This window comes from Ambystoma mexicanum, chromosome 2p (assembly GCF_040938575.1).
Source record: "Ambystoma mexicanum isolate Mex_15411 chromosome 2p, UKY_AmexF1_1, whole genome shotgun sequence".
In the NCBI taxonomy this organism is placed as follows: domain Eukaryota; kingdom Metazoa; phylum Chordata; class Amphibia; order Caudata; family Ambystomatidae; genus Ambystoma; species Ambystoma mexicanum.
This window is the reverse complement of record NC_090923.1, coordinates 1,203,554,844-1,203,582,602: the sequence shown is the minus strand read 5'-3', so window position 1 is coordinate 1,203,582,602 and position 27,759 is coordinate 1,203,554,844. Positions and strand designations below refer to the sequence as shown.

The 27,759-nt window shown below is 48.3% G+C and overlaps 1 protein-coding gene across 3 annotated transcripts in view; it reads right to left on the bottom strand.

Moving 5' to 3' along the window:
- The window catches only part of IRAK1 (interleukin 1 receptor associated kinase 1), a 956,043-nt gene that overhangs the window by 446,331 nt on the left and 481,953 nt on the right, over window positions 1-27,759 (bottom strand). For all 3 annotated transcript variants that reach the window (XM_069645435.1, XM_069645436.1, XM_069645437.1), the window contains exon 6: window positions 8-72. In XM_069645435.1, coding sequence (XP_069501536.1) covers window positions 8-72 — 65 coding nt within the window. The remainder of the gene's footprint in view (window positions 1-7; window positions 73-27,759) is intronic.

Genomic DNA, 27,759 nt, shown 5'->3' with positions numbered 1-27,759 from the left:
ACCTTACCCAGAGAGTTTCTCCACCTCAGTGAGGAAGCTCTGCTTTACTGTACTCCACTCCAGTTCCGAGTCCTGCATTTCAAAAAAACACAAAAACAGACAACCTTTTTAAGGAAGGATCACAAACCCCAGCTATGATTGGTTCAACAGTTATTCATATCAAGTTGGAAGTTTACTTTTGCTTAAAATAGTTTTTTCTTCTCAATGCTTTTTGCAGGTAATCATGAGGATAAACACCAAACTATAAAGAGAAAGAAGAAGCTAACATAGCAAAATTATCTTATTTAATTTTCTTCCAAGGTTATGAATATTTTCTTACGCTTATGGTTTGAGCAGGTGCAGGCTTTTTTCTTTACATATTTAATGTGCAAACTTAGTTTTGGGATACTTTGTATCATGGTTCTAAAGAAACATGTCTTCAACAGCAATGTCAAAATCCCAATGACTTCCCACAGCACATAGACATGGGGACCACGCGTGACCTCACCCTAAATGCCATATTCAGTGGAGTGATGAAACATGCAAGGATGATAAGGTGTGGGAAGATGTTTAATATTGCCAGAGTGCCTCACTTCACAGGCGTAACAAAGTGCCAGCGGGGAATATTTGTTCAAATACCTAATAAGCATATATCGTGGGTGAATGAATCTCATGCTGATGTACTGACATGACAATGGGGTGATACAAAGATCTTTTAAAAAAAATATGTTTATTGAATTTCCAAAACATAGCACCCCTCTTGCTCCTGATCTCCCTCCCTGTTCCAGCCCCATCCCTGGATGCTTAGTTTTAAGGTTCTGCTGCCCTCCATGCCATGTCGGAAATGGTAGCAATGCTCAAGTAACAATCCGTCCGTTAAAGCGTCCTTGGGCCAACCCAGTACCAGGTGCTGTCCTGAAAAATGGAGGAAGGTAATCTGGTGATGTTTGTAAATCATGCAATAGGATATTCCATGCAAGCCCGTTGTCCTGCGTCCCCTACGTCCTCCCAAACTCCTAAAAAATCTGCTGTTCTGCTGCCACCCATCTTAATGCATCACCGGTCCATTGCGTTATCAATCTACGCTTGGCTAACAACAATAAAAACATTGTAATTCTTTTTTGTGGTTTCTGCGGTTCCCCCAGGTACAACACGCCAGTAAACAAACTTGGGGGGGAGCAATCTAGCTGGCTCCCCAACAGAGCATTTATCTTTAACATTAGCCCTTGCCAGAACTCGGATTACCGGGCAAGCCCGCATGTGCCAGAAGACTGCCGAGCTGTGCCCACACCTAGGACACAGGTGCGAGGGATCAGGATGCATCATGTGTAGTTTTTTGGGGGGTCAGATACAGCCGATGTAATATGTTGAATTGAACCAACTTGAACCGGGCATTCCTGGAGGCTTTGTTAACCTCCCACTCAACCCCCCGCCCTGCAACTTTTACACTATTCCGACTCCTCAAAAGTCGTTTCCATGTCCCGTTTCCACTTGTCCTTCACGTGAAGCTGGGGCGGGGTTTCTGCTGCTTTGCAGCGCAGAGTATAATCGTGACAAAGCATGCCTTCCACTTTGTGTCAAGGATAGTGTGTTGGATTGAGGTGATTGGGGGCTCCTCTGATATCCTGTCCCATTTAGCTACCAGGGTGCCGGTTAGCCTTGTGTGGTTCAGGAACTGCTCCTTGGGCACCTGGTATTGTTCCGCGCAAGTGTTGAATGACAGCAAGGCTCCCCCCTTCAAAAAGATCTCCTATTTTATGGCACCCCTCTTCAGCAGCCCATTTAGAGTCACCCATGCCCCTAATGTTTATGGCTACCTTGGCATCTGCCCACAGCAGTATTTCAGGACTATATCTCTCCCTTAGCTGCAGCTTGGTGCACCCCCTTTTCCATGTCTGCCTGACCACCCTGCTCAGACAACGCCTCAGATTCACCAGTTTCCCTCCAGAGCAACTCAAGTCCTGTGTGATGCTTCTTGGGCAGCCCCATCAACTGCCTGCCTATACCCCCGTTCGCCCATCTCCAATCGGTAGCATGCTGCATTTGTGACGCCAGGAAGTATAATTCATGAAGAAATAAAGCAGTCTGGGAAGGATCAACATTTTACAGATCGTGATCTTTCCCATTAAGGAGAGGGGCAGCCGATTCCAGAATCCGATCCCATAGTCTAGAACTGTTAGCACCCTCTCTACATTGTATTGGAACGTGTCCACTATCGGGTGGTGAATGTGAATGCCCAAATAATGAAACAAGTCCATCTCCCAGTGCAGCCCCACCTCCGGCAGCTCCGAGAATGCCCTACAACGCCCCCAGCGGGAACACCAGCGACTTGTCCTTGTTCACCAGGAAGGCGGCGAGTGCCTCCAAATGGTGCAAAAGCTCCAGCATGTATGGGATATGTACCCCTGGGTTGTGCACATAAAGGAGGACATTGTCCGCGTATAGGGAGATGACACAATGCTGTGCCCGCCACCTCTATTTCTGGGTCCCGGAATTGCATTCTAAAAATTCTCACCGTGGGCTCCAGTGCCAAAACAAAGAACCGGTGACACTGGGCAGCCCCGACATGTGCCCTTACTTAATTGTCAGCAATGTGAGACCACTTTGCCTGTTTTTACCCTTTCCAGGGGCGCCGAATACAGTAGGCAGATCCACTGCATCATATTTGGGCCCAGACCATTCCTCTCAAGCACACAAAAAAGCATAACCCAGTGCACGGAGTCGAAGGCCTTTAGCGCATCCAGGGAGACCACCGCCAATTTCTCCTCTGCCTCCTTCCTGTTCTATTATATATTGGAGCCATTGAAGATTCAGTTGTATTTCAGTCCCGTAAAAAGCGACATTGGTCCCTGTGGATTTAGCGGGAAGTTTCCTTTAGAAGCTTAGCTGCCAGCACTGTCCCCAGGATTTTGTCAATGTTCAGTACTGAGATGGGGGTGGTAGGACCCGCTGCATTGCCCTCCGTCGTTTCAGCAACACTACAATAATTGCCTCCCTCATCGAGGCTGGGATGCGACCTCTCTGAAATGCCACCTCGTAAAGTTGTCGGAAACTGGGGACAAGCAGGTCCGGATACATCTTATAAAATTTGTCCGGGAGACCATCGCCTCCTGGCATTTTCCCATTCCCCAGGGACTGTTATTTTGATTTCGTCCTCTGACAAAGGCTCTTCTAACCGACACCACCTCTGTACTCAGGGAGGGAAGAGAGGCCTGGTCCAACACATCTGCCATGTCCACCATGTTCCCAGGCCCCTTGCTACTATATAACCTACTATCATATTTCTGAAAAGCCACATTTATGCTCACGTGCGGGGTTATCAAATTCCCCTCCTCATCCTCAATTTGAGTGATCAGGCTCTGCGGTTGCTCCTGCTGAAGAAGCCAGGCCAGGAAGTCATCCCGCCTTGTCCCCTTCTGCCATGGATTCTGGTTGTGTGGTGTGCATAGTTGCGATTCTCCAGTTGCTCCTGCACTTGTTGCAACCTAGCCCAAAGGAGTTCAGCCCCGCACAGCAACCCTGTCTATATCTCCCCATCCAAATTCCTGATCCACTCCACTGTGTCCTTCAAGGTGGAGAGAGTCCCATAAGAGGTGGCTATGCACTTACCCCGAATCGTCACCTTGAACGCTTCCCACACTACTCCATAATTCTCCACAAACCCCTCATTATGTTCGAAATACTCTACTATGGCTTGCCTGATCTCTTCTGCATATGCTCCATCTGTGAGGGCTTCGGCGGGCAATTAGCATGTGGGGGAAGCACACGTCCTCCCCCAGAACAGTGTGGCTTTTAAGGGGTCATGGTCAGATATCACTCTGTCCATATATTCCACGTCCCGAAATTGGGGATAATGTTCGCTCCCTACAAAAAGGTGGTCTAAGTGAGAATACATGGCCTGTGGATGGGGCTAGAAGGATTAGCCCCTCTAGTCACCCTTGCTCTACCGCCATAGGTCTATCAGGTCCAGTTGCGTGGCTATTAATTTGGAAGCCAGTGGCTTACTTCACTCCTTGGGATACGATCTATCCAACCGAGGTTGGAGTACATGGTTGAAGTCACCAAACCATATTTGTTCTGTGTGCCCGTTTCCCCCCAATCCCCATCATGCTTACACCCTCAGGAAATACGTGCCATTTTCAATGTTGGGGGCGTACGAATTCGTGAAGCAGAATTCCGTCCTTCCAGTGTCCCTAGAAGCGTGAGAGTCGTCCTATCATCATGTATGACTTTAGTTGGCGGGAATGGAACCGCCCCTCTATCCAGATCAGAACTCATATGGAAGTCCTATGGTGCCACGCACCTCCCCACCTCAGCTAGATTTCACCCTCCCAAGTTCTGTTTTATTAAGGTGCGGTTCTTGGAGGAACACCATCTGCACCCCCCAACTTTTGAGGAACCCCAAAACCTATCTACGTTTGGCTGGGTGCCCCACACCTTACAAGTATGAATCGTCACTGATCCCATTTTTGGACTATGAATCTCCCACCCTCCTCCCGATAGCGCTCATGTTTCAGTCTCAACCATAGTGTGCATTACCGAGCAGGCATCCCCCCCGTCCCTCTGACCTTTCCCCCCAAAAAAAATCTACCTCCTCCTTCATGTCCTGCTTTGGCCTGAATAACATTCATAAGTAACTTCAATAACTTCCTAACCATTATGAGAATACCTGCAGCACGTGCACTCCACAACGGTCTGCCTCTATGGTCAAAGACGTTACCCCGGTGCCTGTGCCGGGGTTGCATGTCTCAGCGCCAAACCGATAGGGACTGCGGGACAACCAAGGGTCAGAACCATGAGGTGATTAACAACCTCCCCCTGTCCATCCCCCCCACCCGTGTCCACACTACAGCGACACCACTTCACCTCCACTGGTGCCGTCTATAGTCGTACATTTTTGTCTGTAGCGTGGACCTCCCTGCTGATGCGGTCGAATCTCAGAAAGTCTCAGCCAGCATCTGCGCCGTTGGCCCAATCTGTTTATCTGGAGGGTCCCATCCTCTGCCACTGTGACCCTGCTGGGCCCCAGCTGATCGGGTGTCCTCTTCTCTCCTGCCTCTGGGGTGTGGTTACAACCTTGTCTGTTGGGGCGCCAGCCCCGCATGTCTCCCTGACAAGCTTGATGTCCAGCTTCCCTCCGTTTCCCACCACTCCAAGGCCTCCTCTGGGGTGTTACAGAAACAGTGGCGGTCACCCTTGTTGATTTTTAGTTTTGCTGGGTATAGCAGCATGTAACTGCCTTCATTGTCTCTCAGAATCCGCTTTATCTCGTCAAAGCTTGGTCTCCGCTGCTGTACACGCTTTGTGTAGTTGGGGAACACCAGGATTCAGGAGAAACCCATCGGGGCCTTTCTTCTGGCTGCTTGCAAGAAGGCATTGTGGTCGTGGTAGTTGAATATTCACCCCACAATCGGTCTAGGCCGGGCTTCTGGCACTGGTCTCGGTGCTTGCACCCTGTGAGCGTGTTACACAGCGAACCATTGTGACAGGCCCTTGCTTCCCAAGTGTTCTGGTAACCACTTCTCCAAGAACAATTTAATCGAATCACCATCTATTCTCTGGTAGGCCCACTAATCTTACAATGTTCCTCCTCGAGCGGCCACCTGCTTCTTACGCTCAGGCCTCCAGGGCCTTGGTGGCGTGAATCAGCGTGGCTACCTATTTGAGGGTCTGCACCTCCTCCTACTCCATTGCCGTGACTCGTACACTTGTCGCCTTTTTGTCTCTATGCCGAATTCTGCATGTCCGCTGTTATACGGGTCAGCTCTTCCCCGATGGTGCCGATTTTAAGTTCCAGTGTTCCTGGAGCTTTGCCCTGCCTACAATATTACCGCAATTTTGTCCTCTAGGTTTTGTGCTTGATATTTCTGTGGTAAGGAGAGAGGCAAGGCCGTATGAGGCAGCGGTTTCGAAATCAGGGCTGTGAACTTGTCCATCTTGGGCTGCCGGCTCCTGCCCCCTATCATGCTGGCCTGACGGTCGTCTGTGCGCCTCCTCCCAGAGCAGGTCAGACTAAGGACCAAGCTGTTGCTGTCTGTGGTGCCACCCAGCAGCAACTGGTGGTGGTGGTGGTCTATAATTGGCACCCTATCACCTGAAACCTACACGCCAGCTGGGGTTATGGGAGAGATTGGGAACCGGTCCCTGTTGAGGTCCTCACTTGCTGCGCCATGGCTCAGGAACTCCAATGCCCCCTGCATCAGCCCCTGCCCCCCCTCATCAGCGGGGCCAGTCACTCCGAATGGTCCAACGATACGACGGGGACACTCTGCCAGACCTCGTCCCTCTGCTCACTGCTATGTGACAGCCTTTTAGGGCATCCCGTGCGCTTTGTGCCTTCACCTGCTGCAACAAGGTAGGCTCCCAGGTACACCACACCCTCCTCATTTGCACTCCTGTTCAGGTGTCAGAACTCACCTGCCAGAGGACACCTGTGGTGCGCAGTGCAGCACTCCATAGCTCTGCAGTGCGCTGCTGTAGGACCAGTGAAGCACCACCCTCCTGGCTATGTGCCGGTGTGGGAGGTGCTTTCGTCCCGCTGCCCTGGTCTATGCTAATGCAAGTCCTTGGTCCAGGATTATGTAGGATGGCAACTCTGGGCAAGGGGCTTGCCAAGGTGAGCTGCGTTGACGGGACCCCCGTGCCAGCACTGCCCTCCTTTTTCTCATCAGCTATCCCACCACCAGTGGGGTACCTCAGGCTGTTCCTGGGCACTGGGGTGTGTTTCTTCACCTTCTCAAGCAGCCTGTTCCAGTAAATATGCGTGGTGGCCTCTGCCCAACAGATCAACAGGGCTTTCACTTGCTGCACGACCCTTCAGCGCTCTCAGCTGGTCCTCACTCACCGTCCACCTCCACTAGTTGTCACACAGACTGAGTTAATGTGGGGTCCGCTCCTATCATGCAGTGTTTGCCACGGCTACTTGCTGCGTCCTTCCCCGCTGCAGATGGAAGATCTTGCCGGGGCACTGACCATTCCACCACAGCTCAGACTCCTGCCGCCTCACTCCCGGGCCAGCGGCGGCATCACGGTTCTGCCTCACTTCTCCACCCGATCGCAACAACGTTAGGTGCATCTTCACCTTGCCTCTACAATCATCCATACTTTTCTGGGTAAGCCTGGCATTTTATTGATGTGCACGTTAGCGCAGCATTATTTTCATGGACAAAAGAAAAATCATTTAATTTGAAAGTAACTGGTGTGCAATGTGGATGTTCCCACTGGAGCTACAGCATTGTTTTGTTGGTTCTATTTCGCCCTTCCACTGTGAAGGCTTTCTACTGCCAAGCTTTGCGGTTTTGTTTAGCTTTCCAAACATGGCTGCACCATTTTGCCTTTCTTCCTGCTGCCTCGGCCTGGCTCGGCTGCCCCCTTCCCATTGGTTGCATTTTGGCCCTTAAGCCTATTGGAGCAACCAATAGGCGGGAGCCGGCCACTACTAACCAAGGCCCACAACGAGGCCCCTCCACTGCGTCTGCCTCACTTCTCCTGCACCGGATCGCGACGACTAGGTTGGGGGCATCTTCACCTCATCTCTACAATCATCCATACCTTTCTGGGTAAGTCCGGCATTTTATTGAAGCGCACGTTAGCGCTGCATTATTTTCATGAAAAAAAAAATGGAGGCCGAGACAGTGGAGGGGCCGGGCTGTGGGCCTTGGTTAGTAGTGGCCGGTTCCTGCCTCCCGGTTGCTCCCGGCTGCTTATTATGCTTGGAGGTGATCAAGCCCCCTCCGCTCTGGCAGCCCCAGGCAGGATTCTGCAGGGATTAGCTTCTTCCCGGTGCAGCAGACTCCTACAGCTTCTCGCCACAGGTCACAGCTGTTTCAGTGACATGCAAAGGCCTTAAGTCTCGGCTGTCGCCGCAGCACTTATTTTAGTTGGGAATTTCACCACTGGATCTCCGCACTCCACACCTTCCCCTGCATGGATCTTATCACTGATCTGGCCGGTGTTGTCAAAAAACAGGATATTCAACAGGATTCCTGCAAGCCGCAGCGGGAGCTCCCAGGATCATGCTCTTCATCGGTCACCCGCCGCCCACGCCCCCTGAGATGATAAATATTAACACTGATGACTATTACAAATAAGATGCATTTTGCCAGAACAAGCCTTTATGATTCAATATAGGTCAATAATCCCTGTAGTTTATCTCAATTGCTAGAAAATGACCAATAAGCCCTGTTTCACTCAATAGCTTCTGCTGAAATACTTTTTTAGCCTACAAATGATCACATTAGAAGGTTGATAAATAGCCTTAATATAAATGATTACATTGAGACACAAAATGTTTTGTAATATGTTGGTGTAATCACTATTTGTTCAGAAAGTAGACTGCAACAGTACAAAAGAAGAGCAACAGGGCCTCTCATAGCTAGAACATGGATTGAATTTGCTGATCCTGTGCATTGAGCTCCCAGAACAGCTGCAACTCAACAGTAAATTCATCGCCAGTTTTGACCTCATAAGCTTAGTTTGTGCAACCCACAGCCTCAATTACACTGCAATATATACTGCGACTGCTATTGCAGAGTTGGTAGTAAGGCAGAAATGGATCGACAGTGATCCCCTTTCTCATTTATGGCTAATTTCCCTCACCTAGTGAGTCCCTCAGCAGCTTTGCTGGATTTCTGGGGTTTATTTTTTCCACCTGGTAAGTGTGAGCCTTTTTCCCACTCTTACATGTGTTTTGCCATGTGTATTTCTACTGTTTGTGTGATCTTGGGCTCTGAAGCACACCACTCCATGAGCCCCACTTTTTTGTTTGTGTTAGACAGCACCATCAGTGCAGTGACACAGGGTTGTCTTTTAGACTTCCCACTGACTCCATTTTCTGGGGCTGACTACTGTCCCCCAGAAATATGTAAAGTTGCCATTAACTTTATATAGTCACTTTAAAACTACAGACCCAGTACTCCCCATATTTCATGGAGTATTGGAAAGGGTTAATTCATACAACTTTTTGTCTGTGCCTCTCTGAGCTTTGTTTTGCTCTTTTAACATTTAGACTTGGCTGGTGGCAGTGGTTTCTACCCTAACTTTTCTACTGCGATTATACTATATAAACGTGGTACTGTTCCAGGCTATTGTATTAGCCTCAAACATAAACCCGCTTGCCCAAATACTTTTTATTTCGGCTCCGGTCTGGTTTAGTCGCCATTTCTTTTTGTTAAAGTCCTTCTTGTGTTTTACTTTGCGCGGCAAACCAGGTTTGCCTTCTTTGTTCACCGTCTTTTGGCGGGCTTCTACGAAGAAGCCCTCATTTGGAGCCTCTGTGTCTAGGTGGGCTGAATGTGAGGGAGGGGTGTAGTCGCCCCTGCACAGGGTTCCTTGGAGACGCAAGTCGCACTTTGTATTGATTAGCTGAGGTGATTGTCTGGGCCGGACAACCCCCTCCCCCCCTGCTGAGTGATTGACAGCCAGGCTGTGTGAATGGGGAATTTTCGCATAAAAGGCAGGACTCTTGGGCTGGAAGTCAGAGTCACCACTGGAACTGCAAGGAACCGAAGAGAAATTGATAAGAAGACGGCTGCTGCAACCCAGAGTCCCGGTGAAGCCCTGCTGCAGTCCTGAGCTATCTACCCTTCAACGACCAGAGAAGATCCAGTCCGGAGACTACTTACCTTGAGCCTGGCGGGGTCAACCAGCTCATCTTCCACAGCCAGAGGATTCTCTTCGTTGTCGAAATAGCTGCACTCTGCTGTAGTGGTCCGGATAGCCACCTTAAGAGCGCCTCCTGTTTTAAAGGAGCGCACCTTTTATTCACCGTCGCTGCTGACGGCCTCATCCCTGGGTAGTGCAGATCACTCCAGACGTCGTCATTCTCGTCTCCACAACTGAAGCTGCAGGAAACTACCAGGAACAACTGCCGTGGCACCAGCGTTCAACGAATAAGGTACTGTGTCCGACTTGGAGGAATTGGGGTGAACCCTTCTTCCTCACCAAAAGGGTGTCCTTTTCTTCCTTCCCTCTTATAACTTTTGCCTCCTCTTCTGACAATATCCAAGTACTCCTGGCAATCTTGAATCATGAACTGTTCTAACTGTGTCGTCCTAGGCAACCGGGACCCTGTTCCACTTGACACTGGCGCAGGCCTATTGACTTATCTTTGTGTTAGAAGGTTCCCTCTGATTCTCTCTGCCTTGACAAAAGTATTGCCTATGATTTTTATCCCCAACTCTCTTGTGTTAATTCATGTGCCAAGCGTGTTTGACTACGGTTACATTTCTTCCTGCGGGTACGCTTATCTTTAGTAAGACGAACTGTCATTACTATCAAAAAGTGATAGCATATGTACTCCCGGTAAAATCTTTGTTTCATAACACCGGTCTGTCAAATCCTAAGGTACTTACCTTGAATTGTTGTGCACAAGGGGAATTGGTTGTGTGTAGTGTATTTGAAGTGTGGTTTTATATTACTAGAAGTGACGTGTTTTGTGAACAGATGGTTTGAAAATAAATGTACTTCTATTTTTTAACCAGAAACATTGAGTGTTTGCTTGAGTCACCGTAATTTTAGTCCTTTGTGTAATCTCTACTACTGCTCATTTGCTCTTGACATACGTCTGGCTGCTCAGCCATTGCTACAACTCTTTCTGTGTAGTGCAGGCTTGTACCAAAGGTAAACTTGTATTACCACTTGTAGTCAAAACTCTGTGCAGTGGTCCTAAGGTCACTGCATAGGATTCTGCCTAACATCCCCTAAATCTCACAATGGAAAGCCAAAATAGTACACAGTCAAGGAAAATAAATTTCAACTACGAAAGAATTGCACCCAAAACTTCATCTGGCCACTAGCAATTGTTCTTATGTTTATTAACTTGTAAGTATTTCTTTCTTCAACATCTTCCCAGTAATAAGTATAAATGGATATTGATATTTTATTTATATTGCTCTTGTACACGTGCTTCAGAGCGCGACAAGGGAAGGGAACAAGGGAGTACAAAAACAACGATCTTACTAGACCCAGTGACATTGACAACGCGCAAGTACATGTGATGGGGGACGGGGGAGAGGTGGAAAGTGCTGAGCAAGGAATACAGATAAATAGATACATAAATAAGTAGTAAAAAGCAATAAACAGTGATAGTACAGCCAGCAAATGGCAAGTGTTACGCATAAGGCAACAGATGGGGTGTGTCTGTTAAGTGCAAAAGGGGGGTGGGGGTAAACGGTATGGTTACAGAATACAGACCACAGTGCAAGGGATCAATTATACCAAGACCTTGGCTGTGAAACCAGCGGTGTGGGCTGCACTCCTGTGACCACTGAGGCGTGGTGTATCTTCACTTATGTTCAGTGTATGTTAAAATATGGTAAGTATTTCAAACTAAACGGTTGTAGATTTCTTCAAGATTTTTATTCTGAATTTTTTACATTTTTGAATCACTGCTTGTGCAGGTGCCATTAAATGAAATGGGCCAATGCATTTAATAATGCAATGGAATTATCCTTCATCAGGGCCTTTTGTGTCTGGTTATCATAATTACAACATACATTTTGTATGTCACCAAATCAAGTATAGCAAGTCATATTAGTAAACATTCCAATCGTATCCCATGTACAGTTATCAGTAATTTGTAATCGTAACATTGTCCAAGTTCATTCAGCATTATACATCACGTGTATAAAGCAGCATTAGACATCAAATCGCGTGCATTACGTTAAGCAAGTAGTAAATGTATAAATGATACATACGTATTGGTGTTAGTAGTGTTGTCGGTGTTGTGGAAAAAAGGAAAAACATGTATTTCAATTAACACTTGTATCATGTACAGAATTCCAAGTGACAATTAATGTAGGTAGAGACCAAACTAACCTCTAGTCTTTTACATCGGTTATACGTTCACGCATTCAGCACGAGATATGGAAGCTGATTGCAGTATCTGTGGACACGGAAATGAAAGCCTTTGCCGCTCTGCAAGAATATAAGGTAGGTCTGTAAATTGTAGTGAGTCTAACGCAAGAATGTGCAATATTCTGCTGATTATGCCGTAAGCATCTTACCTCGTCTCTCTAGTGAAGAGCAGAGAAGCAGCGTGAACGCGCTCCTTGCTCGTGGTGATTATGTTGTGATATTCGTTACCATGGTGACCGTTGGTGGCAGGTACCTGAGGCGGCCATCTTGGAATGGTGTAATCTTCGGTATGGAGATACCGTACCGATGTATTCTATGTGTAAGGCTAATCAAATCAAGTAATGTTCGGTTGCAGTTTGTGAGTATCGATTAGTACAAGATAATGAGATATATATAGTTGCAGGATTTGTTGTCGAGCACTTTTAGAAACATTTTTTCACTATTATATCGGCAGTTCCACACGTTGATGAAGGTGTGATTTTCTGTCGATCGTACCTACTATACTGTACTTCCTCTTCCACACGTGGATGAGGTGTGATCTATATCTACTTACCTGCATTTTGTGTATATTAGCATATAACGCGATCAAACTATTGCGGACATTTTGTTAACCCCTAATTAGATACTTTCTCTAATTAGCTTATACGACACAATTATATCAATCTATACAGAAAAACAAGTCTGATAAATGTTCATAGGGTTCAAATTCTGTGCCAATACTCAAATGTACATATAGAATGCGCAAGACTCGCTGTAGTTCATAATGTTTGTTAGTCAATGGTAGTCAGATTCTTAATATACATAGACATGCATTTCTACCATTTGTGTAGTCATTATTGAAAATAAGAACTGCTAAATCACAAAAAAAAACTCAAATCCAGCTCCTCATTCATTCCATTCGGAGTCAATGGGCCTCATTACGAGTCACCCGGTATGGAAATAACGGTGGCGTTAAACCTGCCGCCACCGTTGTTTCCATACCGGGTGATTCGGAGTCCTGCAGGCGGAGGTGTCATTCCCGCCAGGTCTGACCTGGCGGGTTCAACACCGCCCGCAGGCGGACGCGGATACACCGGCACCAACACGAGATGGTGCCAGTGTTTCCATGGCCGCCATTCTCATTGAGTCCTATGGGACTCAATGGGAATGGGGATTTACCGAATTCCGCCTCCGGAATTCCCCGGTCACCGGGGTTGTAATGCCCCAGTAATTCCGGGAATCACGGAGGCGGAATGGTAATCCGAGTCCGACGGTAACCGAGCCGGAAAAACCGGCAGGTTACCGCCGGACTCGTAATGAGGCCCAATGAGTCCAATTTATTGATCCAGAAAGCTTCTTGCTGCGCCCTCCATTTCCTCGTGTCTTTACTTGATCCTTTTGTAGATTGAACTTCAAGTACCACAAAGTGCAATTTAGTGATGGAGTGTGTATTATCTTTGAAATGTCTAGCTACTGCCGACGCTGGGTTTGCATTTCGGATACAAGATTTATGTTCATTGATCCTAACTCATCCCTTACGTGCCGTTTCACCTACGTAATACTTTCCGCAGGGACACTTAATGACATAAACCACATTTCAGACATTCATGTAGCATGGTGTTTGAGCTTGATTTTAGCCCCTGTTCTAGGGTGTGTCACTGTATTTCCTTTCATTACGTTGTTACAATTGCTGCAACTCATGCAGTGATAGATGCCTGGGTGTTTATCAGGTTCCCTAGTGGCACTTTTGCCTCTTGTATTCACGAGCATGTTGCGTAGGTTGTTACTTCTTTTGTATGCAAAAACCGGTGGTTGTGGGAAGAGATCTTTAATCCTTGTGTCACTTGTCAAAATGCTCTACCTGTCTTTGATTATTTCCTTGACCTTTCTGCTTTGTAATGAGTATGTTGTTATGAATACCAATTCCAGATTTTCGCAATCTGTTCTTTTAGCAAGAAGTTGCAAGGGATCGCCAGGAGGCAGTGCGGGTGGGTGGCAGGGTGAGCAGGTACCTGGGCTCGAAAGTCAGACTTTTTCTTTACCCCCACCTGTCCATGTATAGATTTTTCGAACAGAAAGTAGATGGGTTAATTGACAAATTAAGTCAATTAACGCAATTATGAGCTACACCCCATATATTCAATGTTTAATAGAGATGGGATAGGTTCCAGTCTCCTCAAATGTATGCTTACATTTCTATACAGATATGACATTCTTTTCCCTTGTTGCTACTGTATTGCGTATTCTTTCCTTTTTATATATATTATTTGGTTTGCATTCGTTCCCTATGATAAAAACTGACCCACTGCCTTTAAAAATTAATGGCTGCTGTGAGAACACAACAGTGTCTCACCCGTAAGTCCCTGGGGATCTGTCATCCAGGTGGCTGGGACACAGCCATCACTTTTGGATCCAGTTCCTGGGAGTGGACCAGTGCGGGAGGATCACCTGGGTGAGGTGTCTTCGCGGAGTGAGACACCGGATGGCAAGACGGGGTATCCCCTTCCCTGTAACAACTTTCCCCAATCCTACCAAGTAGGGTATTTAGGAACTCAACCACCCGCACCCTCTTTCCCAACACGAACATTTCCTCACAGACAGCTCACTACGAGAGAAAATGGACTAACACCCGAGCCGTATACCTGATATGTCCCAGATAGAGAGAGAGAGAGAGAGAGAGAGAGAGAAAGAGAGAGAGAAAGAGAGAGAGAAAGAGAGAGAGAAAGAGAGAGAGAAAGAGAGAGAGAAAGAGAGAGAGAAAGAGAGAGAGAGAAAGAGAGAGAGAGAAAGAGAGAGAGAAAGAGAGAGAGAAAGAGAGAGAGAAAGAGAGAGAAAGAGAGAGAGAGAGAGAAAGAGAGAGAGAGAGAGAGAGAGAAAGAGAAAGAGAGAAAAAGAGAGAAAGAGAGAACACACACACACACACCCCTTCCATTACAATTCCCCACACAGATAAAAGGCGGAGCATGACAGCACACACTGCGCAAGGCAAAACACGAGGAAGCAGCAGTTTCAGGATGGCAGTTTAATACAAGGCGAAAGACTGCAAAACCGATGGGGATCGAAAGGAGGGAAGTGCACTTGACCTTTTCTACGAACGACCGTTACTTTCATGAACCTTCGAGAATAGGAAACATAAGACCAGGAATCAAGGCTGAAAAATCCTGCATTGTGTGTCGGAGGTACCCAGGGCTCTCTCACTTCAATTGACAATGTGGGGAGATTAGTTTGCCACCGTGGTACTGTCCTTGGATCCTACAACAATGTAGCGCCAGTGATGTCAGCACAGCCAGTGAGTTGGGGAGACTGATACCAGGCCGGTCTGTGCTGAAGCCAAGGTTGCATGCCGCAACATTGTATAATGAAAGCTGAAAATAACAGTTTATGAAGCCTATGTGGCAAGCGACGCAAACAAATTTAAACCGCAAATGAGTGATTTAACTTTGAAGCCAAGATACGATACCTTAGACTGTTCCTGCGACAAGTGTGTGTTCATTCGAAAGTCTCCGTTAGGTCTCCAACTGAAAAATGTCAAATGCTAAAGAGTGATAAAGAATTGTGAAATCAAAGTTGTCCTACAATGGGTCAAGTAAAACCCTGTGCACATTTGAAAGTCTTTGATAGTAATAGTATAAAGCAAGTTGAAGAAAAAGTAAATTGAAGTTGGTCCAAGCTCGACGGAGGGAGATCAGCTGCTAGCTTTTTGGTTTAAACAAGTTTGTGTTAAAAAGTTAAATTAGAATTAGTCCAAGCCCACTTTAGGGAGATTAATTTAACATTGTGTTAAAAGGATCTGAGCCCGGCTGAGTGGGATCCAGGATCTGAGCCCCCCAGCTGAGAGGGTTCTGGGGTGAATCGCGAGTCACCCAATATTCCATGAGAAATTGGATGTATGAATAGTCTACGAACATTGAGAAAGAGGATAGAGGATCTGAGTCTGGCTGAGGAGGATCTGAGGTGAATAGTGAATCACCTGAGAAACTGAGTACTTGTGAAAATCTAAAAGAGCAAAAGAATGCATGGTGTCGCATCAGCCCCTCTGAGAGAAGAGACGTTGAAAGGCGAAGAGAGTTGGGCACAGAAGGCCATGATACTAATCATTGAACTGTATCCTCATGCTATAGAAGCCAGAGACTGTGATAAGCTCGAGTGTACAGCCTTGACCCGTACTGAAAACGTGGGGAAGGCAGGCCAGCGGCCTGAACATCTTGACATTATTTTGGGAACACTTATTTTTCATAACACTGTTTCGCACACTATTTGTATTTAGAAGTAATGATCTGCAATAGTTTTATTAGTATAGGCACTTTTATTTTGACAAGACACCACTAGGATTGCGTTATTTGATGGTCGCAGCTTGCTCCCATCTGTAGATTTAGGATTAGATGGGCGTTTTTCAAACCCTTTTTGAAGTTCAAAAAACACCCTTGAACTATGGTCACTTGTGTGTATTGCTGTTGATACGAATCCTTCCTTACACTGCTATGCACCTATCCTTATTGGGGCCCACCTCAGGAGAGGCAAATTGATGGTGAAGGGTTCAGTTGTGAAAGGGGGATTCCTTTTGACCATTTCCTTTCTAAATTCCTTTTACAATGCAAACAGTTTTACAGAGGGTTTCCTTTTGGTATTTGCAACTTCTTTTAAACAGAATGTTATTTGCACCTCTATGTAACTGACATACACAAAAAAGGGAAAAACGATTTTAATCTACAAGTGCCGTACAAAGGCTGAGTGGACCAGGAACAGAACTGCCCTAAATTCATGAACATCTCACAGTCAATACATGGAGGCGTATGATGAATCTTTGTACTTTGTGTAGTTTCTTTTAACCGATATAATACTTATGTCTTTAATTTTAGAGTAAATTAAATAACGATTTCATCTACATTAGATGTTGATACCACAGGAGAGACGTTCCATAGTGCTGAGAAGTGTTTGATGAATGCAACCACAACTTGATGTGATCCCCTTCTAGTGTAGGTGGTAGAATTATTAGAAATCTTACCGATTTGTCGCGATTGAGCACTTCATGGCAATCCTCCAAGTCTCTCTCAGTGTCTCACTCTATGTGCATTTTTCTATGTTTCTCTTTCTGTATGTCCCATGTCTAGCTATAGCAATCAGCCAATGGCTGGAACAATAGAAGGGAGAAGAGAAGGCCAAGATATACTGAGTATTTCAGCAACCACGGAGCCACCAAATGAGAAGATAAATTTAAACTCAGGCGGACAGCACAAGAACAAACATTTTAACAGAAATCATGAGACAGAAGCAGGGCTGTAAGGCAGGTGTAAAGTAAGGAACAAGTTACTTACCTGTAACTGTTGTTCTCCAGCATGGTCTGGTATGGATTCACATGCTCATGAATATTCCCCGTCAAGCTGGGAATCCTCGGTAAAGAAAAAAATCAGTTTTGTTTCTGAACTGTCTTCCTACTAATAACCAATCACTGGTCTCTGGGTCATACTGCCCCCAGCCAATGACTGCCCTCTACCTAAGCCCTTTCTCTGGCAGCCATCTTCAGATTTGGTAGCACGTAAAGTGGCAGTAGGACCAAGAGAAGAGCCGCAGAGGGGTTAGAGGGAGAGTTTGCATGTGAATCCATGCCAGACCCATGCTGGAGAACAACAGTTACAGGTAAGTAACTTATTCCTTCTCCAGCTTAGGGTCTGGCATGGATTTACATGCTCATGAATACAAGAATACATAGCAGTACACACATGCACAACCACGTGAGGTTGCAAATCTCAACATTAAGCATCTTTTACCTCCTCACCAGGCTCAACTTCAAGCGAACAGGTTGCATAGCACTGCTTGGCCGACTCTGGACTCCTCCCTGGAATCCCAGTGGACGCAGTAGAATTTCGTGAAGGTGTGCGTCAACCTCCACATAGCTGCCCTGCAGATGTCCAGCAGGTGCACACCAGACAGGAACGCCGTAGTAGCAGCGGTCGCCCTGGTCGAATGGGCTCTCAGACGGCCAGCCAACGGTTGGTTTGCCAACCGGTGACAGTGCATGATGCAGTCGGAGAGCCATCTGGAAATGGAAGCCTTGGAGAGGGCCTTCCCTTGGTTCACACGGCAAAAGTTTACAAACAGCTGTGATGTCTTCCGAAAACTCTTCGTGCGGTCCACGTACAACTTCAGCGCTCTAGCCATATCCAGCGAGTGCCGAGTCCTCTCAGCCGGTGACTAAGGCGACAGGAAGAAAACAGGCAACACCAAGGGCTCGTTGAGATGGAAGTCCGACGGCACCTTGGGCATGAAGGAGATGCTGGTCCTCAGCACTACCCCCGTCTGGTGGAATGTCAGGTACAGAGGCTTACAGGAGAGGGCCTGGATCTCTCCCACTCGCTATGCGGAGGTGATGGCCACAAGAAAAGCTGTCTTCCACAATAGGAATTTCAGCAGCGGCAAAGGCTTGAATGGCGGGCCCATGAGCCGGGTCAGCACCACATTGAGCTCCCACAGTGAGACCACAGCGACGACCACCCCGGAGTTCTGGTGTAGCGGGAGATAGCCACCAGATGAATTTTGATGGAGGCATGCGCCAGCCCCGCCTTGGCCAGCAACAGCAAGTACGGCAGCACTTGAGGGGCCATAATCCGTAGAGGGTTGATCTTCTGTGCACGGCACCAGATAGAGAACCTCTTCCATTTATGCCCATAGCACTTAAGAGTCGAGGAAGCCTTGGCAAGTACCTCCTTGCAGCCCGCCGGGATGTCGTAGCCTCTGAACTCTAGTGCTGCAGGAGCCAGGCCTGCAGGTTCAGAGATCCTGGGTCGTGATGCAGGATCGCGCCTCCTAACCTGGCTAGAAGATCTGCGTCTGTCGGTAGCTTGACTGGAGGGGACGCTGACATGTCCAGAAGGTCCTGGAACCATATTTGCCTCAGCCACGCCGGTGCGATGAGGATCATCCTGCACCCGGACCATCTGAGTTGACTGATGAGTCGCAGGAGCAACGGTGGGAATGCATAGAGGAACAGGGCGTCCCAGGGCAAGGAGAATGCATCGCCCATGCTCCCCGGCTGGGGAAACTGCTGGCGAACATCCGGCACATGGTGTTCGTCGCCGTCGCAAACAAGATCTTGCCCCCTTGGGCCCCTTGGCGACGATGTCCACTGGCCTTGTTGCGGCCTCTGTAGGCTTCCTGCGATGAAGAGCGGGCCGCCTGGTGGTACGATGAACAGCTGCTTTCGAATCCTTTGGAGGCACCTTGGCACTTGCCTCCGGAGGTCCGAAAGGATGGCCGTCGCTGATGTAGCATGCCCAGGGCATGGGCCGTCTCGGTGTCTGCCTTGATGGCCTGCAGTGATTCGTCCACTGCTTTGCCGAACAGGTTGTTCCCGTCGAAGGGCATGTCCAGTACCCTAGTCTGTACGTCCTGGCGGAAGTCGGTGACCCTGAGGCAACCATGCCGGCAAAGGCAAACGCTGTTGCCCATCTGGCGAAAACCGGTGTCGGGGATGTCCGTGGCTACCGTGATGGCGTGGTCCGGTGCCACCTCACCCTCTTGCAGGATTTCAAGGGCTTTCGCCCTCTTGTCTGGAAGGAAGTCCAGGAGGGGGGCGATTTTTAACCACAGCTCCCTAATGTAGCGGGCCACGATAGAGAGAGCGGTGGCTGCCTTAATGGTCGTCGACGAGATGACCCGACGTCCCATGGCGTCTAGCTTCTTCCCCTCGCCGTCCGGCGGAGAAGTGGAAGTCGATGCCTTCGCCCCCGCCAATTTCTTCTTGGCCACCGCGGAGACCACCAAGTCCGGGGATGGCTGCGCCTGAGGCACATGGGAGCGGAGTCTGGGACCCGGTACTTCTTCTCGTACCGGTCTCTCTTTGCAGGAGCCATGGATGGGTTCTTCAGAAGGGACAGCCCTTCGTCCCAGATGTCGTCCAACAGTGGGACTGAGAGGACGGTCTTCCTCTTGGCCTCTCGTTGTTGATAAAGAAACCCCTCCTCCTTCTGTTCTTCAGGGCATAGCTGGAAAAGCTCTGATGCCCTGGCGATCATGGCATGAAAGGAGCCAATTTCATCAGGAGAGGAAGCCTGGGAAGGGGGCGATGGGAGATCTGTTCCGTCGTCCGTCCCCGTCGTCTCAGTCTCATCCCTCGGTGGAGGGGATGGAGGTGAAGGATGGAAGGACGGGGGAGGCTGGACTTGCCTCTGCTTGGCTGGAGGACCCCCGACGGTCCACGTGCCACTAGATCGTCCGCTGGAGGTAAGGGCAATCTTGTTCTTATCTCTATGCACAAGGTGTGCAGTGCCAGCAAAATGTAATCTGACCTGTCCATCGGCAGTGGCAATGAGAGCGTCGGCAGAGGCGTGGTGTCTGGTTCCTTGTCGATCTGCCGTTCATCGGCTCCACCCTCGCTCTCCACATCCGCCTTGTCGGGATCCTTCCCGTAGGCCCTGACCTCGACCAACCTCTTGTCGAGGGCTGCCTTGAGGCCAGACAGATCGTCCTCGGAGGAGGTAACTGAGTCCGTTAGGTCTATCACGCACCCCCTCCTTCTCAGCCTGGGGTTTCACAGAGGTCTTTCGATAGGCTGGAAAAACGATTCCCTCTGGGATGGCAGGGAAACCCTGGGCCTGGAGGTCGTCTCCACTGGGGTTGGCTTCGCCAGGGCCATCACGACTCCCTCAATCGAGGCCTTAACCAGGTGAATCTGGGCCTTCACGACCATAGGCGCATCTGAAGCCTTCACTGTTGAGGGGGGTGGGGAGGTCACCGCCTCGCTCCCCCTTGGCTTTCTCCGTCAGGGCCAACCTAGGCTTCTCCCGGAGCTTACCCGGGTTGTCCCACTTCCTCTTCGAGCCGCAGCGTTGGCTCGTGGTTGATGGTGTTGGTGATGTTGCGCCCGGTCTGGCAGCCAAGAAGCCCAAACCAACGGCGCTCCCGGTGCCCGCGGAATTGCAGTGCTTTGCCTTTTGTTGGGCGCCAGTCGCCAGAGCGCCCTCAAAAGTCTTAGAAGACCGCTCAGACTTCTTCTCACCTGCCGCTGGTAACTTCGCCTCCAGCCAGTTAGCGAGTCGTGTCCTTCATGGTCTGGACAGACATGTTCTTGCAGAACACACAGTCCTCCTCCACTTGCAACTTGTCGGAGTGCAGGCAGTATAGGCATCAGGAGTGCTCATCCTCCTTGAAGACGTTCTGTAGTCCACATCCTGGGCAGATCCTGAACAGCTTGGATCCAACGGGCGCCGAGTCCCCTTTGTCTTGGCCCATGTCCACGCGGGGTAGGCCTCAAAGATCTTCCGGAATCCTTTAAGAAGTGAAATTCAATGAAATTCCACCCTTGAGGGGCGTAGAGATCTCCGAAAGAGGTCCCGTTAATAGGAAGATGAATCGGTGGAGCTTGAGGCTCGATTTGACTGAAAAAAAAAAGAGTAAACTGTTACGCTCACCTGGTTCCCACAGGAGTGTCGGGCGGAACTTGATAGCCAAGGTCTCCACCAACGTGATGTGTAGTGCAGAGATGACTGACTGGACAGGCCCACCTAGCTTCGTCTGCTTGACCCGTAGAAGTAGTCTCCTAAAGGCGGAGAAAGGGAATTAGCCACCCGTGGATCTGAGTAATGGCCCCTCACTGCGTCCCCATTTATCACCTCTGATATTCCCGTTCACAAAGCTCACCTTATAGTTTTGAATGATGAGCTCTCCATCCTGCGAGGAACACAGGGGCGCGTTGATTTCCAGTTACTTCACTGGCTTGAGGATATTGGAAGAGTTCTAGACAAATCTTGGCTCCAAAACTCCTAGCGAAGGGCCATAAGCATATAGTTCGTAAGAGTTCAAAAATGTCTGAATAATCACTCTTGTCCAATTCCTTTGTTTATCTTGCAGCTTAGACCCAAAAGAAGATAGTTCTGTGGCAGCTAAAGCGTTCAGGTAAGAGTCTGTGCTGTCCGTTAAATAATGCCAAAGTTTAACTTGCTGCTTTCTCTTTCCTTACAGGTGCGGCGTAAGAAGGTGAATAATACCTCCGGTGGTAAAATCAGGTAAGTATATGGTGGCAAGAGATTGTCCTTGTTTGTTTCCCCCTCGGCTCACCTTGTAGTTTTCTTGTCCCCCTTAGGTGCTGGAATGCGGCAACATAATGATGGAGGCAACGCCGGATCATAGAGATGCTGCGAGGAACGGCGAGTATGGCACGGCGCTGCTGCTGGCGATGCGACGTGTTTAAATAAAGTATTTTTCTTGTTCAAAGGTGCGACGAATCCGGAATCAGGTAAGAAACCCAATGTTCTTGTTCTAACCTTTCTTCTTCTTTCCCCTTCTTTCTAGGCGCTCTGGCCTCCAGGCAGGCGTGGCACGAGGCTGGATGCTGACTGCAGGCACGGTGAGCGTTACGCTGCAGGATGCAGAATAACGCAAAGCGTGTGCTCCCCTTCGGGAGTGGTTTAAATAGCCTCCAAACTAGTCCTAAGTAAGTATTCCTCCACAACCACTTCCGAGTAACAAAATAGTCCCTAGGTAAAGTAGTTCCTTCCAAGCCTCACATGGGCTTGGATCTCTTGCATGGTCTGCATCAGGTAAGTTTTAACATATGAGCCTGGTGTCTATGGCGCCAGGACTGTACCCATATAGCCCCTAACAAGGGTTGCTGGGCTTTCTCTGGGTAACATGATGCCTGCTTCCGGGGTTGCTGGACTTGGTCTGGATGCCCGGGGGTAGGCATCATGACAAACGCTTTGAAAAAACACAGTAAAAGCTTGAGAGCTAAGCACGAGGACTCCCAACACTTGAACGTGCAGTAAAAATCTGAAGATGGCTGCCAGAGGAGGGGCTTAGGTTGAGAGCAGTCATTGGCTGGGGGCAGTATGACCCAGAAAACAGCGATTGGTTATTAGTAGAAAGACAGTTCCGAAACAAAACTGATTTTTTCTTTACCGAGGATTCCCAGCATGACGATGGGGAATATTCATGAGCATGTGAATCCATGCCAGACCCCATGCTGGACAAGAACAAGTTACTTACCAACTGTAACGTTATTTCGATTGGATGCTCCTCCCACATATTCCTCATTTTATGATATTCGTATCCCAGCTCTGCTGCTTTGGATTTTTTTTTTTTCACCAGAGGGCGCTGTGTTCGAGGCCGCGGACTCGAAGTCCCTCGAGAGCCGCCGTCGAGTGCCGACGTCATCCGCTGTATAAAGGGCTCGAGCAGCACCCGTTACCTCTGTTCTGTTTTTACGGTGTTCATGGTCGCATCAGCTGATCAGGCTTAAAGTCCTCGGGCTCTTAAGGAAGTTAGAGTACAACTGGCATAAACTGTATGGAGGGGTAGGATGGGAGGGTCGATGGAGGAATACGTGGAAGGAACATCCAATCGAAAGAACGTTACAGTTCGTAAGTAACTTGTTCTTTGAATGGATTGTGTCCTCCCACGTATTCCTAATCTTATGATAGACTCCCATAGCAGTGGTAATTTTGGAGGTGGGAGTACTAGAAATTTTAATTATGGACTGAATGAAGGACACCTTTTGCAAATAGTCCCCCTTGATATGAAGTAGAGCAAGCAGTAATGCTTTATAAAGGTGTGCATTGACGACCAGGTGGCCGCAGCACAAATATCCTGCACCGGGACACCCCTCTGAAGAGCCGTGGAAGTTGCCATGCCTCTGGTTGAATGAGCCCTTAATCCATCTGGAGGCTCTTTCCCAGCTAATTTATAGCATTCAGAGACTGCTAGAATTATCCATCTAGATAAAGTTTGTTTAGACACTGCAAGGCCCAATTTGTGCCCAGTATACCCAACAAATAGTTGGTCACATTGTTGAAGTTTTGCCAATCTGGAAATGTAGAGACTGAGAGCCCTTTTTGGGTCCAGTCTATGCAACCTTTCCTCTTCCTTACTAGCGTAAGGCGGAGGATAAAAGGAAGGTAAGAATTTTTTGTGGCAGATTAAAATCAAACTATTTTAGGCAAGAAAGATGGTTTGACTTTTAGAATAAACGTGTACCTATGGAAAATGGTGTGAGGAGGCTTACGAGAGAGTGTCTGCAACTCACTTACCCTGCGGGCTGGTTCGATAGGGGCACACATGAGAAATGTTGAGACTAAATTCAAATCCCAGATGGGCACCTGAAAAGGTGTCAGAAGGTATACATTTGTCAGCCCTTTCAAGAATTGAATGACTAAAGGCATTTTAAAATAAGACGCATCTTCCGAAGAGTGCTTAAAAATAGATAGCGCTGCTAAATATCCTTTTATAGTACCAACTTGGTGCCCCAAATTGGCTAAATGTAAGAGAAAAGAAATTACTGTTGGAGTATTAGTACTGTTCGAGTATTACAAAGAAATGGATCCACATGTTTATCCCTGCACCAGTTACTGAACTTGTTCCAATGACACCTATACAGGGATTTAGTTGCTGGCCAAAATCTCCATTACGTCATCCGGGAGTTCCCAATCCTTATATCTTAGTCTCTCAGGAATCATGCATGAAGGCTGAGTGTTTTGACCTCTGGATAGAGAAACCGACCTTCCTCCTGCGAAAGAAGATCCTCTCATTGTGGAAGACGTATTGGAGGGCAGATGGACGTGTCCAGAAGGTCCGGGTACCACCTCCTCCTGGCCCAATCCAGGGCAATTAGGATCATGGTTTTCCTGAACTTTCTCAACCTCATGATTACTTGAGGAATCACGGGGACAGGAGGAAACGCATAAAGGAGTGGAAATACCCAGTCCATTACGAACGCGTCCCCTAGAGCTCCTCTTGGGGGAAATTCCCTCGAGCAGTACAGTTCACACTTCCGGTTGGCACCGGTCACGAACAGACCCACCTGAGGGGTTCCCCAAAGGGTGAAGATATCTTGAAGGATTTCCTGAGCTAGTTCCCATTTGTGGGAGACTGCTCTGCCTGCTCACAGCATCCGCCGCTGTGTTCAGCTCTCCGGCTAGGTGAACTGCCGATAGAGATATTCCTTCTTGCATTGCCCAGAACCAGAGCTTCATTGCCTCTCTGCACAGTGGAAGTGATCCCACACCACCTCTTTTGTTGAGGTAGTACATGACCACTGTGTTGTCCGTCATTATCAGGACATTTTTTCCCCGTACAGAGGGCAGAAAGGCCTTCAGCGCTAGCCTGATTGTCCTCAGCTCCAAAAGGTTGATGTGTAGTTTGGACTCCGATGGAGACCAATGACCCACTGATTGTCAGATCGTTGGTGTGGGCTCCCCACTCCGTGAGGGAGGCGTCCGTCACTACCATTATCTCCGGCCATGGTTGCCAAAAAGGTTCCCCCTTGAGGATATTCTCCTTGCAAGCCCACCATAGGAGATCTTGAGTCACTTTGGTCGACACTTGCAGAAGGTCTGACATCTACCCTGAAAACTGGGACCATCGAGTCCTGAGGGCCCATTGAAGGGATCACATCCTCAATCTGGCCTCTGGCACCAGAAAAATGCAGGATGCCATGAGGTCCTAGCAACTTTAGAAAGTCGAATGCCGGAAGATGTTAGGCATTTTGAAACTTCATTACCATCTGCAGAATGTGGTGAGCTCTCTCCTCTTGAGGCGAGGCTTTCCCTGAGGAAGTGTCCAGGATTTCTCCGATGAATTGGGAGTTTTTGGCTTGGAATCATTTGTGACTTCTTGTAATTGAGGGAGAAGCCCAGACTGTGTAAGAAGTGGCAGGTCAAGGCCAGATGTTCCTGGGCTCGTTCCGGTGAACTCGCCCTGATTAGCCAGTCGTCCAGATAAGGGTAGATGGGAATCCCCCTTCTGATAATCGCTGTCACCACCGCCATCAGTTTGGTGAAAACCGTCAGGGCGTAGGTTAGCCCAAATGGTAGAACCCGAAACTGATGATGAGAACCACCAATTGCGAACCTCATGTACTTTCTGTGCTTGAGATGGATTGGCACATGAAAGTAAGCATCTTGAAGGTCCAATGAAGCCAGCCAGTTCTGAAGCTGAAGAGCCTGAAGGATCTGAGAAAGGGTCACCATCTTGAACTTGTCCTCCCTGAGGAACTTGTTCAAGCTTCTCAAGTCCAACATTGGTCTCAATCCTCCGTCCTTCGTCCTTCTTGGCGATGAGAAAATAGGAGTATCATCAACCCTTGTTCCTCTCCGCTCCAGGTACATGTTCTATTGCACCTAAAATCCCCTGCACAAGGAGCGGGTCTGGAATTTTTACAGAGTTGGCTCCCGGTGGATATTGAGATCTTTGATGAAAAGGAAGACAGTAACCATGGGTCACTCTCTAGTGCCCAGGCATTTGACGTAATGTCCCGCCATTCATCCAGATACCAAGTGACTCTGCCTCCCACCAGGGTTTTGTGGGTGAAGACCTCAAAGTGGCTTTGCAGCGGGTGCAGCAGTGGCTGAGGAGGTAGTAGCCGCTGCAGTGGCTGATCTAGCACCTTTCCCTTTTCCACCACAAAAGGGTTTTCTCCGTTGGCCTCTCTGACTGGCCTGCCTGCCCCCTCCCTTTTCCAAAAGAGGAATAGAAGCGAAAGGGGCGACTCTTCCAGGAAGATGAGCCTGTGTAAGAGTATTGTTGAGGTTGTATTATAGCAGCACTAAGTGATTTTTCTGCCGCTTTTGAGGTCTGCAGCTTCTCCAAGCTTTCGTCCACCTTGCTGCCAAACAACCTCAAGCTGTCAAAGGGCATATTAAATCTAGATTGCACATCAGATGCAAAGCCAGATTTCCTTAGCCATGCAAATCTGCGCAGGACCGTGCTAGATGCCATGGACCTGCTTACACTATCAGCAGTGTCCAGTCCTGACTGACGGCGAATGCCATAGCTTCTTTACCATCTTTTACTACAGCCAGGAAACCATCCTGTTCCTCACCTTCCGGGATGCGTTCAGCCGCTGATGACATGCAGTCCCACAGAGTATATGTAAACTTTGGTAATGTGCAAGTGACAGTCGATTTAAGGGCCATGATGCCCGAAGAAAAAACTTTCCGGGCCCAAGCATCAACTTTTTTTTATCATCCCTGTCTGGTGGTATGGATGGGTAAGCGGATTGCCTAGTGGAGGTTGCAGCTTGAACCACTAGACTTTCAGGGGAGGGATGTTTAGAAAAATACTCTGGATCTGATAAAGATGGCCTATATTTTGGTACAAGTTTCTTATTGACTGCTGAAATTGAATCAGGAGTATTCCAATTTACCATAATCATTTTTTGCAATGCTTTATGGAATGGCAAAACAGGATCGTCAGTCATGTCATCCTGGTCGAAATCTGGGAAAGCTGCCTCCCAACCCATAAAATCAATTACCCTTCCCATAGGGTTCCTATAACTAGGATCAGCACGATCTGTAGGGTCTGGTCTTTCGAATTCCACTTCAGGTGAAGTGTCTAAGCCACTGGCATTTTGGAGGCAGTCAAAGATCTGTCAATTTAGAATTTGGGTCCACTAATTCTTCAGGGACCTCCCTGATTCCAAACCTAACTCCAGCTGAAGTGACATCCTCTTCAGAAGAGGATTCTTCATATATGGATGACATGGACCTGAAAAATTACAGTCTAGGTTGAGGGTGGAGGTCTTTTCAGGTAAAGAAGGTGGAATTGACCTAGGTATGGACAATGGCGTTGACTTGGAATCAAAGAAAACCTCAATAAAGGTATTGAAGGCGCCGATAGAGAAGACGCTGGCTTCGACGTTGTCGAAGGAGGCTTCGATGCTGCCGAAGAAGGCTTCGATACAGCCAAAGGTGTCGACATCATTTTTATCAGCGGCTTCGAAGCTATGGTCGTCAACTGTCGAGTAGAGTTTAGGCTTCGACGTCAATGTCGATTCCTCTAACCCCGATTTATGCACCGGAGGCTTTGACTTAATACGAAGTGTCGGGGGAACTTTCCCTTGAAGACGTTCGACTCCTTTTCAACTCTCGCATGTTAAGATCTTGATTTTCCTCTGTCACTTTTAGAGTGGGTAGAGGCATGATCACCACGCGGCAACTTCGAGGGGGTCTGGGCCGC